Source organism: Phasianus colchicus, chromosome 2, assembly GCF_987193195.1.
Source record: "Phasianus colchicus chromosome 2, bPhaCol1.hap1.1, whole genome shotgun sequence".
Taxonomy (NCBI): Eukaryota; Metazoa; Chordata; class Aves; order Galliformes; family Phasianidae; genus Phasianus; species Phasianus colchicus.
Window position 1 is genome coordinate 40,201,570 of NC_143437.1, and position 14,507 is coordinate 40,216,076.

At 41.7% G+C, this 14,507-nt stretch overlaps 1 protein-coding gene across 1 annotated transcript in view; it reads right to left on the minus strand.

The window, feature by feature from the left end:
• Positions 1–2,581: 2,581 nt before the first annotated feature.
• PGBD5 (piggyBac transposable element derived 5) overlaps positions 2,582–14,507 on the minus strand; it is a 70,666-nt gene continuing 58,740 nt past the window's right edge. Inside the window, exons 5-7 of the mRNA XM_031613717.2 lie at positions 12,684–12,881; positions 7,669–7,774; positions 2,582–6,118 (exon numbers count right to left, since the gene is read on the minus strand). Of these exons, the coding sequence (XP_031469577.1) occupies positions 5,923–6,118; positions 7,669–7,774; positions 12,684–12,881 (500 nt within the window). The 3' untranslated portion in view covers positions 2,582–5,922. The remainder of the gene's footprint in view (positions 6,119–7,668; positions 7,775–12,683; positions 12,882–14,507) is intronic.

Genomic DNA, 14,507 nt, shown 5'->3' on the forward strand with positions numbered 1-14,507 from the left:
TTGACAACTAATGCTAGCAGTCTTTACTTCAGAAGAGTGATACAAAAGGGATTTACCACGTAAGGCCTTTCTGTGATACCTAACAGCTGCTCACCAGCCCGATCATTCTGGTAAGCGTGAAGGGTGTAAATAAAAGGAGAAAAAAAAAGAGAGAGAAAGGAAAAAGGAAACCAAACCATTGACAACAAAAACATACCACAACCCCTTGGACAGCGCTGAGAGCTGTCACAGCCATTCCAATGGGAGCAGTGGGTAGGCGATGCCAATATCTCTTCTGCCCATATGAAACCTGGTGGGGCAGCACTAACGGGGCAAAACAGGAACACCTTCAGAGTGACTGCAATTAGTAAAGGCTTCAGAAACAATACCCTGTTCCATCTGTGATTTTCAAAATATCAGGAAGGATCAGCAAAGTAATGCCACAAAAGCAAATGGAAAGGCCAACTCTGTGTTGTCACCTCTTCCAGACTGATCAAAAGCTGATGGGATGATCAGGATGAGCTCCAAAGGCATTGTTGACCAGGGAAGTTCTTCAGGGCTAAATTTTGGAAGAATGAGAATTTTTGTACAGAAGCATGGATATTCTCAGCTGTCCCCCAGCAGTGAGATGATCATAAAAGGGCCATTCCAGTTCGAGTTTATAATGCTTCTGGAAGGAAAGGCTGGTTTGGGAAGAGCCTTTACAAGAAGAAACATATACCAAGTAGCACTGGCAATAGGCTTACATCTAAGCAGGTGCTGAGCTCTGTGCAAAATAGCCTAGTTAATGAAGACCAAATGCATAAATGTTTTGAAGCTGAAGTTTCTCACCTTTCAAAACATCACTAACTTTCTTTTTTTTTTTTTTTTGACACTTGCATGTTCTTCTCAACCAGACTGAGATGTATTCTTGTATTACAGACAATCACACACCAGTCACAGTAATCAGAAATTGCTGCGGTACATTCCACAGCAGGGATGGATGGAAGACTTCATACTTTCCTCAAGATAGTCTTAGTAATTATTTTTCTGAATTCTGCACTGATGACTAGTCTACAGCAGATCTTTGGATTCTCTGTTTATATCCTTGCTCCATGCTCCCTGCTCTGTTTTATTCAGCTTTCTCTTATCTTTAGCACAGCTTGGTTTTGACTCACATAGGCCTATATGTGCAAAGAACCTGTGCTGCGCTCCCACAGCCCTTGCTGCAGAGCAGGATGATGTCTGTCCTGCTCCCAGTTTTAGTTTGGAAAAGCACAACTGACAAAGAACAAAGTTGCTGAAAACACTGAGCATGGACTTAATCAGCAAGAGTGCAAGCCCCATTTTACAGTTTCATCATGCCTTTTTCTCTGCTGTGCCTCACTGATTATGAAGGGGAAAGCTCCTATGTGAAAAGATAATGGTGTCTGATGACTACCGCCGTTGTAAGAGCACTTTCCAAGAGGTAGACACACAGAGCTATCAGTGCAGCATAAACCTCTGCTCATCACTGAAATCAGCTGCAGGACTAGTGGATGCTAAGACATGCAAGACACAAAGCCAGTGGAAGCTTCTTTAACTACCCACCAGCTCAAGGCAGTCTACTGAATGCTAGAAGGAAAAAAAAACCACACCCTTCAGCAAAAATAAAAAGCCACAGCCACAGAAGCACAGCTGAAGGTGATGAAAGGGCTTGGAGTTGCTCTCCTTCATGGCAATCTGGAAATGGGTAAATGTATTTTTCTGAAGAAAGCAAAGTTGTACCTATTAGTGGCACTGGGATGTCACTGTAAATGAAGAAGAGCTGGGGCCAGAGAAAATAAATGGAAAACAGAGAAGAGGTGTCTTTAAATTGTGTCCTAGTGTTGAGTGCACAAATGGGCTGAAGTAAAAAATGGCAGAGTTTCTGCAAGCCCTTGGAGCATTTTTCAACTAAGACAACAGCAGTGGAAACCATTTCACAGTGGCTTCTGAGCTCTTGTCATATTGTTATATTACGCACTAGGAAAGAAATGCTTTCCAAGAATGGATCGTGGCAGGACAGACATTTCCTGAAAGAAGCACTGTGCATAGAAAATGGTCAGTATGTCTCACTGATGGTCTTGGTTCTCTGAAACAAAGTTTGCATACCATAGTTAAATCATTTTCAGAAGTACAGGTAAATTAAAATTCAGTTCAGCAGGAGAGACATGAGTCCTCCTGATCCCATGTCTACTTCAGCTTCAAACTCTCTTTCCTAGAAAAATGTACAGAAGTTCCTCTGTGACCTGGTTGGCATTTCTACTGTCTTTTAGCCACTGCTGAGCTTTAAGATCTCTTACCCAGATTGTCTCAAGGATACAAAAAAAAAAAAAAAAAGAAAAACTTGGTGTAATTTCACAAGCCATTGCACAACTAACACACATGTGCACAGTACAACTAGCATCCTTGCACTACTTTGAGACTAAATCTTTTTTTTTCCCCTTTACCTAGGGAGAAGCTTTAGTGTTACAGGCAGGTGGGAAAACCAAATCTGAGTCAGCCAATTTGCTTTAAAGGAAATGCTACAGAATCTGAGCTGCAATTAATGAACTTTTGCTTTTTAATCTCATTCAATTTCTTCCTTGATTACTTCGCTGGGTTGTTTTGTTTTGTTTGTTTGTTTTTTGTTTTCTTTTTGTTGTTTTTGTTGTTGTTGTTTTTAATAGTAACTTAGAGAAAGTGCAAGATGCTTTTTCAACAAGGAGAAATCCTAACTTTCCTCAACCCTATCCACTCCAAGATGGAGAAGATAAGGTGGAACAGTTATCTGTGGATATAAACTATGCTTTGGTGGGTTCTGCTTGTTGGCTTTCAGAGCCAAAATTCAGGCATTTTGTACATACAAATATATATAAATATTTTTGATTACTTATGGAATGTTTGTGCATGCTTAGGGCACCAGTTCAAAATGATGAAGGATGGTTAAGGCTCAGAAAATGAAATTCATTGCAAAGCTATAATTTTGTTTAAATTTTTCTCCTTTGCAAAAGGAGACTAAAGCATCTTCCCTGTAATAGTCAGCCACTGTGTAATCCCCCATCAACACCAATTCTAGGGAAAACTACTCAGGACCCAGTCCCTGAGGCAAAAAGCTAGGACCTCGTCATTTTAGCTCAAGTAATCCACATAATTAACAACATAAGTTAGTAGAAAAACTCAATGTTCCAAAGCCTTGGACCTACTGACACCTGAAAAAGAAAAGGCATTTTCTAAATGGGAAGGCATAGATCCAGGCCTTCAAGCGTACACAGTAATGATGTAACAATTTGCAAAGGACTCCAGCTCTAGCTGAAAGGGCTACAACACAGCTGGAGAGTGCCGTGCTTGCTCCTCAGACATGCAAAGCAGCTCCTAGGAAGCCCTGCAAGCCTCTCCATTGCTGCTGGGGGCGTCAGCATCTTGCAAATGCTCTGGTTTAGCAGGAGAATGGGCTCCCAGCAGCTACTGTTCATGCAACGTTTGACCTGCAGAGTTCCTGCCACACCTATCCTTACTACCCTGACTCTGACTGCCATATGAACTTGCAGGGCATAATGAAGTTGTCACTACTCATCCTGTCACAATGAAAGCCAGCACTGCCTGAGCAGAGATCTCACAACAATAACACCGTTTGCCTTCAGGTATCTCTGGAGTTTCTTAAGAAATGGAAACTGAGGGCTGGACGTTTGTTTTTCATATTTCACGCTAGCCTCTCCCCCCCTCTGCTTAGGATATTTAGAAGACCGGTAAGACCCAGCCACACCACACATTCAGTCTGGAGAAGGATCATCTCCATTCCCTGCTGGGACAAGGAGATTAGAACTCATCTTCAGGGTCCTCCATAGCCCAGCACTGCCAAGGACTTACAGTGGTACAAACCCTCCCCTTCCTCTTGAGGCTCTGAGGCCTCCAGTGCACATGGTTGTAACCTTTGCTATTCTCTTTTCCAGGATGGAAATGCTGTGGCATCTAAGAAGCTTAAGAAACCTCTGGTTTGTCACTCATCTTGTGGCTGGCAGGCAGAGCAGGACAGGTGGGGCAGTCTTCAGGTGGTACTGCAAGCAGAACCACTGATGTGTTGGCTGTCCCTTTACTTTCCCTGCAAGCATGTGAGATCTGCCTAAGCTTACTCCAAAAACCAAAACGTTGGTGGAAACAGAAAGCTGTCAGTGCAAGATTCTCTTTGGGCCAGTCAATAATTCACCAGCCCCTGCTGATTTACACAATATGCATTTGCAGTGCTTTGGCATATCTGATGGTCATAGCAATGGAATTCAAGCAGTTCTGAAATTCATGTTCACGACCCTTCATATAAACTAGTGAGGTTTATACTGATCAATCAATCAGTATCAATACTGATTTATACTTAAATTGCTCCATCCCTCTTGAATCAGCCCAAGTTGTTCTTTGATAAAACTTCTCAGGAAATGCTAAGCTTGGGGACCAAAAATCAGTTTGTCCTTCTAGCAACATGGCTTATGCCCTGTAAGTTAATACAACTCTGTCTGTTTCCATCACTGCTAACCTTTAGAATACAGACAGTTTTTTGGTGATTGAGTTGTGGACTGAAATCAATAATGTGTAGAGGGCAGGGCAGTATTTCACCTCCACATCAATTCTCTCCTGTTTCAACCATACTTCTCAAAGCTTTACTGCCTTCAGATTCCACCAACGCCAAACTGTAGCAGCTCAGCCACAGGCACCAGCACGTGACAATGCTTGTCCTCTACAGTGTGACTAGGTGAGCTCTTTGGGCTTGCTCTGTTTTAGTGATGTTTAACTGCTGGCTGCAACTGGACTTCTTTCTTTCTGTAAAACACAATGCTCTGTTATTTTGATAAACAAGTAATCTGCTTAATTACAGCTACTGCAACAAGCCCTGTGTTCTTGTGAGAAGAATTCCTACAGAACATCCCGCAGTGATAATGTGAAACACACAGCTATTAGTGAATTATTTTCTTTCTGCCAGCTGTGTGCCAAACGAAGTTCCAAACTGGACTGAAAAGTCTTGATGCTTATAAAAGGAAATTAAACAAACTGTTTTTGTTATCCACTTAACAGTCCATTATGTTAGACTTTAAAGCAACGTACAAGACAGCTGAAATCAAGAAAAAATATGATTCTTATGCTCTTATTTCTGATCTGTATACCAACAGATCTTAACTGCCGTGGCAGTTAAGATGTGAGGCAGTATTAATTCACTAACTGTTCATGTATAAAATGTTTCATCTTGGTTTAAAAAAAAAAAATCAGTGTCATGTTTTTCCATTTTAAATTTACTCATGTATTTGGTTTCTTCTAATCTTGCTGTGTTCTACAGGGGATCAAATTGCCTTATGCTTTAAAAAGAAAAAAATAAAGAAAAAAGTCTTAATCAGTTCTCAGTTCCTGGCTGCCTGCTTTAAAGGTTTTGTTTGAAAATATGCCTATTTGGGGTTCGTGTCTCGGAACTGCTTCTTTTAGCACACTGTGAGGACAGCAACAATTCTTACACGGTGGTTGGCATTCTCAACCACAGCCCACGGTACAGACTTACACTACTTGTCCCAGAATTGAGTAACTCCAAATAAGGTATAGAGTTCTATGCAATGCCCACCTGGGCCTGCTGAGCTATCTCAGCTTGTGGAAAGCACTGAGCCCAAGCATGACTTTACAAGATGACCCTGTTTAATGAATGGCATTGAGAGACAACTAATTTAAGTCCATTTCCAGTGTACAGATACCCACAGGGCATTCACATATGCAATTCTGTGTCAGCATTTCTTGTGGCACTTTCTGCGGAACATGTATACATCCAGCTGCTACTAGGAACAAAGTTTCCACCTCTCTAGTGGCATCACTTGGTGTTTTTGGATAAGGACAGCACTGGTGGTGTCAGAAGTTCCTTGGTTTGCTGTTGCAGGTGTGGTATTTTCTTCTGCTTACCTTCCACCTCCTGCCTATGCTTCCAAGAACGTTACATCAATGGGAAGGTGAGATGTCTTCCAAGCCCAGAAGCTCCTTTACAAGTCTTTCACCAAACTGTGCACGGCTATACCTCGTCACATGGTAGGCCTCTGACATCTTGTAGAGGATGTAGGCATTGTTTATAGCAATGCTGATGGCAAACCAGAATACTTGCTGCCAGGTCTTGTTAGGTTTGTGAGAAATAAAATACCTACAAAGCCAAGAGAAAAGGCAACAAATAAACAAATAGTATTCAGCCATCACTTTCATCTGGAAGGAAGAAATAACCCTAGAAGAAGATTATGCAAAAGGGAAGCAGGACCAGTACTTACTGCCAAGTGCAAGTATGATCTTCAAGAATTCTGTACTTTGTATTTGAAATCATTTACGGTTCATTGCCTGTCTTGTCAGTTTTGGAAATTTCTAGCAGCGCTCTTGTTTCAGGAGCCAAAACCTCAGCAGAATTCACCTCTGCACACAGCAAAAAAACTGATGCTATACTCCTACAGCTTGCCTGTGACAAACACCCAAATGCTGGGAGCCATTGGTCTGAATCCCTTCAGACTGTAACTAAAATAAAAGACTCAGGCCCATTAGGTTACAATTTAGGGAATACTGCTGATGTCTCTCTTAATTATTTCAATTGTAAGAGAAAAATTATTTCTGCTGTTGTCAATAGTATGTGGGAGGATATGGGGGCAGAAACAGAGCATACAGTGTTGGTATGCAGCAGAGCACCTCCTCTCCATAAGGCAGAAGAACTAGGACAGACTGACCACTTTATATTTAGGTTCTGACTAACTCTAAGATTATCAGAATATTCTCTTCAATCATAAAATTTTCCACTTTTCTTTTTTCATTTTTTTTTAGTAATCATTTAAATCTACTACCTAATCTCTTTTTGCATTGCTTTCCACACACCAAATTCTTTCTACTTTGCTTAGATTAATTTAAATGTAATAAAAAAATTAATAATAAATTTAATAAAAATCTCTGCTGCTTTTTATCCTCTGTTTTCAGCTCATGAAATCATCTGCATCTCACTGCTACTCCCACAGCCAAGCTTCCTCACTGCTGTTATACTTGTCTCTGTTTCTCCATTATATTAAGAGCTAGCAATGAGGACATCAAGCGGAATCCAGGAGTCCAAATATCTATATTCTGTTCTCCCAGTTCACCTAGATTGGCTCTGCATTCACAGCTGAGCACCTTCTGGCTCAAAGTGGCTCAAATATCACCAAGACAAATAATAACCACCTGCTGATAGGAGTGGAGACTGAGCTACCGTGAGAGACTTGGAGACCTTTGCTGAATTCTCAACTTAGTCTTGAATTTGATGTGGCCAAGAACATCATCAGCCTCTTGGCTCATCTTCCCAACTCCTCTTACAAGTCATTTTCAAGATGCTAAGAACATGAAACTCATAATTTTCTTTTTTGGACTGGTAGGTAGGTAGATAGCGCCAAAGCGAGAATAGCAGGTCTTTGAGATTATTCAAAAGGTGAAAGGAAGCGGTAAAAAATGCAGTGTGCTTAATGATGAGTGCTCATTCATCTCTGTACTCCTGCAGAGATTCTCTATAGTGCGTCTAACAGTGCATCTCTCACCACTGTGCAGAGCCAGATTCTGATCTTTGATTAGAACAAGAGTTTTTGACAGAAATGAATTAAGTGAAAGCAGGACTGGGCTCACAGCTGCAGTTCAACATGGAGAAGGAATGAAAGAAATAAACTCCCTCACCCCCAACCCCTTCTCACTTACTTGCTGTATTTGTCATCGTATTTGCAGATATAGCTAAGGTGAGCAGCAAATGCTTCAACCGCCAAGGGGCATGGAATTTCTCCACTTTTTCTCTTAATTATAACTCCTGCATCAATTAGAAACATAACAGTTTTAAATCCACACAATAGGTGTAGCCATTGAAAGATACAGTTTACATACATTGAACATGAAATAGATTTTTGCAAGTTTCTGTCCCAAAACCAGGAGGCGGCCCCTCTGTTACCCAGAATGGAGATGGTAATTTGACATTTTTTTCATTGATAGTCCATTGAACAAAGGAAAAAGGAAGATTAATCAATATTTAGTTGGAGGTGAAAAGGTGTTACGGAGACAAATGTTCTCATCACATTTCAGGAAAAAAAACCACTACCCTAGTCCTACAGCAGCCCACTACCAATAGTGCATTAGTCTCTCTTCTGTTAGTTCACAATGAGTTGTGGTCAACTCTAGAGCTGTGACTTGATATTTCCTACTTTGAGCTCTAATAGTCCTAAACAGCTCCCTTGAAATGAGTCCCTTCCTCATATCTGCCCCTGAAGAACAAAAGCAACAGGGCTTCCAGTGGGTGCTAATTGGCAAAAACAAAACAACAACAACAAACTCTTGCTCCACAGCTACAGATTACTGTCTAGGGATGATCCCTGCTCCTTGCTGGGTACAAATGTTTTTCTCCAACTCTAGAGAAGCAAAGGCTTAGCTGTATTCTTTCTCAGCATTGTTTCAGTACAGATATGATCATGGGCTTCCTCACTTCTTCAGCCTTCAAAATCCCATTTCCTTCCTTCTGCCAAGCCTTTTACAGTCATCCCTAAAATGCTCCTCACGTTTTGATTGCAGACTTCACCATTTCATTCCTTCAGCTGGAAGTCTCATTCCATCCATTATCTCTGTCAAGCCCCCCGTGCTGTCCTAGCTGGCAGGCTCTATTTTGAAGCAAGACTTGTGACACATACTAAATGTCATGTTATTGCTGAGCCACGCGGCAATTTATTTGGGGTTTTTAAATTCTGATTTTTCATGACTTGAAAACAGTATCACCTTTAAAACGTTCAGCACTCTCACCTCTTCCCCTCCAGAACAGGGTGTAAATGTCCCCTCTCTTCTCCCCCTCATCTTCCCTTGGAGAATTTATATTTCCTTTGCAATTTGCTTTGTAGTCACAATCCTTAACAATGCATTGTGACGGCAGCTATGTGGGCACCACACACTCCCTCTCACTTTCTATTATATTCTGTGCAGTGTTCCTCTATACTGAGAACATTACATAGCTTCATATGCACATTATTTTTATGGCCTTCTCTAGGCTTATTCCATAGCTACGAGGCAGCCCCCTCGGAGCTGGGTCATTCATAGCTGCATGTCTCTGTGGCAGGAAGCCCCAAGCAAGCTGACTCACCGGCACCTCAGATGAGTTATTTCCCCTCCTGGTCCTCCCCCAGCATTACTGTGCTCAGTCCTTGGCAGCCTTCCAGGGGAGCACACCGCCTGCGCTGCAGCCTGCGCCTGCCTTCTCCTGCCTGCTGCCGCTCTGGTGCAGGCTGCTGGCATCAGCTTTAGGTTTGGATTGTTTCACGTTCCAAGTGCTATATGGCTTTTGATCTGGATGTAAATTTGTTACAGTTCTTTATCAGAGCTGCAGACAGGCAGCTTCGCACAAGGCCTAATGTTCAAGGGCTTGCCCTCGTTCCATCTTAACTCTCACCATACTTGGACACAACGTCATGATTTCAATTTCAGAAAGGACATGTGTAAATTTAAGGTTATAATCCTAGAGCTTCCCTGTCCTGAAACATATTTTTTAACATTCCGCATCTTCCCCAGACTTTCCAATTTTGCAATTAGAATTTTTTTCAGGAAACAAAGATGTCAGCAGGCATTCCTCACTCCAAGCTCCTCCAGGACTAAGAACCACACTGGGGCTTGCTTATGAAAGCGGTGTACACAAATGCAATGCTTCCACATCTCCCATCTTTTTTTGTTTCCTGCTGTACAATCTTCAAGGCAGGGCGGGCAGAAAAGGCAAGGACAGCAAGGAGAAGCTAATGAGAGCTTCCCAGGGAACTGCAGCATTTGATACTGGCTGTGTCAGTAGGATGTTATTAGCAGCTGGCTCCTACATCAACCTTTTACCACCACCAGTCGCTGGTGAGACCGTGTTACCTGCAGCTTTTTGGTCCTTGCCCTCTGCACGTGTAGCTCAAACTTCATTTTTATCATTAGCTAATGTCTAATATACATATAGTTTCTAAGTAGAGCTGGCATCTGTGAAAGCTCTTCTCAGAAAGAAGCAACTTCTCCGAAGGATCTTGGGTTCAGTAAGTTTTTGCTTAAACATAATACGCTTGAAAGAAAGCAGCCCAGCCCCCTAACAGCTTGCAAAGAAGCTGATGTTTCCAGCTCTGCATGCTGCCAAAGCCATGGGATTTTCACCATCTCCAGCAGGCTGGGAACACTACACAACACCAGGGACCCTGAGACTCCCTGTTCCTTCCATAGACAAGAAATGCCAGGATTCCCTGAGTTCCTGGTCATCTTGCTATGTAGCAAGAGAGGTTGCTGCCTTCTCTGTTTTTCTTTGTTTAAAAATAAAAAAATAAAAAAATAGAGAGGATTTTTGTTATTTCCAGAACACAGTCCTGGGGATGTGTGGAAAGCTGGTTCCAGATCTTCAGTGGAAAACAGCCATGTCACCCAGACAGGAAGGTTTGGACCAGCATATCACCTGGTTTACATTAAGGGTAACTCTTTACTCTCCAGAAATCCCCATCGCTTTTGACTTCTGCAGTACTGACACAAAAGAAAATTCAACTCAAGTTAAAACTTAAGGGAAATTTAAAAACACTGAATTTTGTTCTAGGCAGAAAATTTGTACTTCACAGCAGAGTAAACAGGACTTTTTTTTTTGCAAAACTAAAGGAATAAGACTCATCCTTTAGCATCCAAGATGATGTATTATGACATACTGCCTTAGAACATCTATAATAAATAATGTGCTGCATCTAAGAATAGCATTCATAGATCAATGGTGACAAGAGTACTGCCCTCCCAGTGCCTCTGGCTTGGGTGGGATTTGCCCTCCAAATGTATGCAAAGTTTACCTTCCCTACTTTCCTTTAAATTGCAATACATAGCTCACTATTAGCTACACTCACCTCTGTTCTCACTCTAGGTTTTGCTTTGTCCATCTCATCTTCTATGTTTTTATGTTTTGTTTTCATGGCCTCTCCACTCTCACTAACATTTATGCTCAATGTGGAAATGCACAATTTATTGTCCAGTAATCCCACTGGCTCCACTCTCTGTCTGACTGCTCCATGTAGGTTTCAGTCCCATTTACTCCTTACTCCTCTCCCACTTAACACACTTACACAGCAGGTCTGTGCTTCAGGATCACCTCAAGGAACACAAATTTCTTCCTCCTCCATGTTTACATCATTTAGAGGAGACTTTGGTGATCAAGTTGCCTTCAACCACTCTTGCTGCACTGACTTCAGAGATGCCAAAGTAGAGGCAAGCAATCTGGTCTCTTACCCTCCTGCTGAACCTCCATCTGTTCTCAGACCTTCACTGGAGACTCTTTTCTCCCCAGCGCAGTTCTGAAAAAACCTCTCAGTTTTCTGCTCTGATTCACCCTGAACTATCTTGGCTGTCCCAGCAGGCGTTTGGTGAGCACTGTGAGGTCTTACCCAACACGTGCACAAGTCCTAACCAAAGAACCTTAAACCACCTTGCACATGCAACCTACAATCCCACTCATGCTAGAACCTGCCCAAAGGTTCTAGCATGGCAGAGCTACTCACACTGCTGTGTGCTGCCTGGAAGGCCCACCACCAACTCCAGCCTGCTCATGGCCCCTCTCTGAAAGGGGCATTAGCACTGACTTTCACAAAGAGAACACTTTTCTAACTAGCTTGCTTTTTAGTAACATTTATGCATTACAACTGCAGGTTCCATGCTAGCATAGACTATTTGACATTTAGTGATAACTCTTACACATCTAGCACACTTGACAAAGTGCATGCAGGAAGCAGCACAAATCCTGACCGTGTCTGCAGCACAGCTATGGGGCAGCACTGTTCCAGAGACTGGCTTTGGAAGCATCACTGAAGTGTCGTTTCTCCTTCATCTGTGTGTTTTTGGCATCAGTCCTCAGATACCAGCTCGCCCTGTCACCTACTGCATAGCTCGTGGTAGAGACGATGGTGGGGCTCAGAACATGAGCCTGCATGATGCCTGTGAATTGGTGGCTTTACACTTAGTGTTTGTCTCAGACAGTTACATGTAATTCTGAGTAATAAAATGAAGAGAAACTGAAGCAACATTTTCACCGATGCTGATTTTCAAAGAGTTAAGTTGTCACATTGTATCACATAGTTTCTAAATGATCTTTAAAATATTTATATATTTTAGAAATGGAAAAGATTTTAGTCATCAAGAAGCTTTTTGCCATCATTTGAACTACTCAAGTTACCTGTTTTTGTTTCTTTTCATCAACTGCTAAAATCAATTTAATGTAACAGGAAGCCTTAATTTGCTTCTGGCAAAAATACATTTGTTTGTGACTGTGTTTTTACTGGATAAGATAAATTAATTGTAGGACCTACTCTGAGTTTTAAGTACATCATGTCATTTATTATTTTTTCTGCAGCAGCAATCACTCAAGATGTTTTGCAAATGTGACTAGTATAGCGTCATACCACAACACTCCCCTTCTCTGACCACCACCAGAGATATTACCTTTATACCTAACAGGATACAGTCTTTACCAGTACAGGCAAAGGATGCTGCATTAGCAATAGGCTTTTAACCTTTGAATAGGAAAATATAATAGCTGTAAGAAGACACAAAAGGGAAGTCATCACTACTGCAATCATTTCTCTAGTATATTATGATCAAGCTCTTTGTTCAGGCTTATAATCAAACTCCATGACTCATCTTGCCTTGTCACTTAAAGCATGTGCACTTTCCACATGAGCAGCAGGAATACTGCTTACCTTGTTGAACTGGTGAATAGGCGTTAGTCAGAAAACGGAAGTGCCCTTTGTTGTACCAGCAGATCAAGGACATGTTTCCCTTCATTCTTATTCTGTACTGTCCTCTGGACTGGGGAGTGTCAGGGTTGTTCAGCATGGATGGAGGTAGGCCTGTACAGTCGCTCTTCCTGGCGCTCAGCAACCCACAGCAGTAAATTTCTGCATGTGAAAAAAGCACTCACTATCAGTAAAACATCGCATGGGCCCAAAAAGCAGGAGCAGCAGAGCAAGTTCAACTGACCTGACTAGAAAATTGCTTGTCCTACAACTGTAGTCCAACAAATACATCAGCCAATTGGCCTCTGCCTGCAGTAGCTAACATTTGTGTCCATTCTGAATGGCTCTGGAAACTGAGACAAGTGCAGAAAGCCTGCTTTTAAGATGAAATGTACTGACATTTCCTGCACAGACACAGCACAGTGACAAGGAGAAGAATGCAGGGTGTCTTCTCAATAATGACATCTATAACCCATGTAATATTCTTCACAACATGTTTTAAATTGCACTGAAAAACACAAGCAGTGATATGTATTATGGAACAAATCAGAATTTATGATCCAAGAGAGTCTTTCATGTTTAACTGAGAGAATAAATTGTGGAGGGAGCAAGGAGGGAAAGAAAGCTGTAACATCTTTGCTGTTAACTGAAATCTCATACACTGCTCCTATTATACCTGTCATAATACACAACTGACAAACTCTGGTTTAATCTGCTGTTTCACTGTGCCATCCAGTTCTTTCTCTTGGCATTTCTTGCACATGCATAATCTAATTTATTAAAGAAATTATGGATAAGCATTTAAGAACTACTGAAACCATGGGTCAGTTAAAAAAAATGCATGCTCTAAATGATGGAGAAGATGGAAACACAAAATTTCATGAGAGCAGATTTCAGGGAAAGGAGACAAAAAACTCTGTGGTAGGTTTTCTTTGGTTGGTCATCAGGTTCACACCAAGCCACACTCAGGAGAGGGAGAGAACATAACAGTGGACAAGCTCATGAGTTGGGATAAGCACAGGTAGGTCATTCATCAGTTACTGTCACAGGCAAAACGAACGTGGCCTGGGGAAGATTAATCTGACAACTGATAACAGAGTAGGATTGTGAGAACGAAAACCAAACTATAAACTCCCCTCACAGCCCTTACTCCCAGGCTCATCTTATCTCCTATTTCTCCTCCTGAATAACATCCAATGCCACAAAGTACATCTCAGTGCAGCTAGGTAGGAATAGACAAGACTTTGAAACTACATTAATAATGAAAATGCTTGAACTTCTCACTAGGTCATGAAATAATAATGGTCTGCTTTCAAGGAGAAGGAGATCTTCTTGAGCAAGTTAATTAAACTCGAGGAAATCTTGGATAGAAATTTCTTCAGTGTCCCTAGGCTTTGCTTTAATCCACCTGCGTGGAGAAAATGGATGGGCATGGAAGCAGGTGACATCTGTGCACATCATTCATATGGCAGCTGAAGTCTGCAGTAGTCTGAAGCTAATATGTCAGCAAAACCCATTTAATCAATTTTTTCATCATGCTTAATTTTCCACAAGGGATAATTGGATATCCTTAAAGGGGAAATGCTATCACAGATTACAGTTTCTAGATTCCAAAGAGTATTACCTGCTTGGATTTCCACTTACGTGACTATTCTGCTTCTGTCTGCCTATAACAATGCAAGTTTTTGAGGGCAAGTGCAGCCCTTTGTTCATGTAGAGCCTGGCATTCTAAGCATACTCAGTAGTGAGGCTTCACAAACATTAAGGGAATATTGATACAGTAATAGC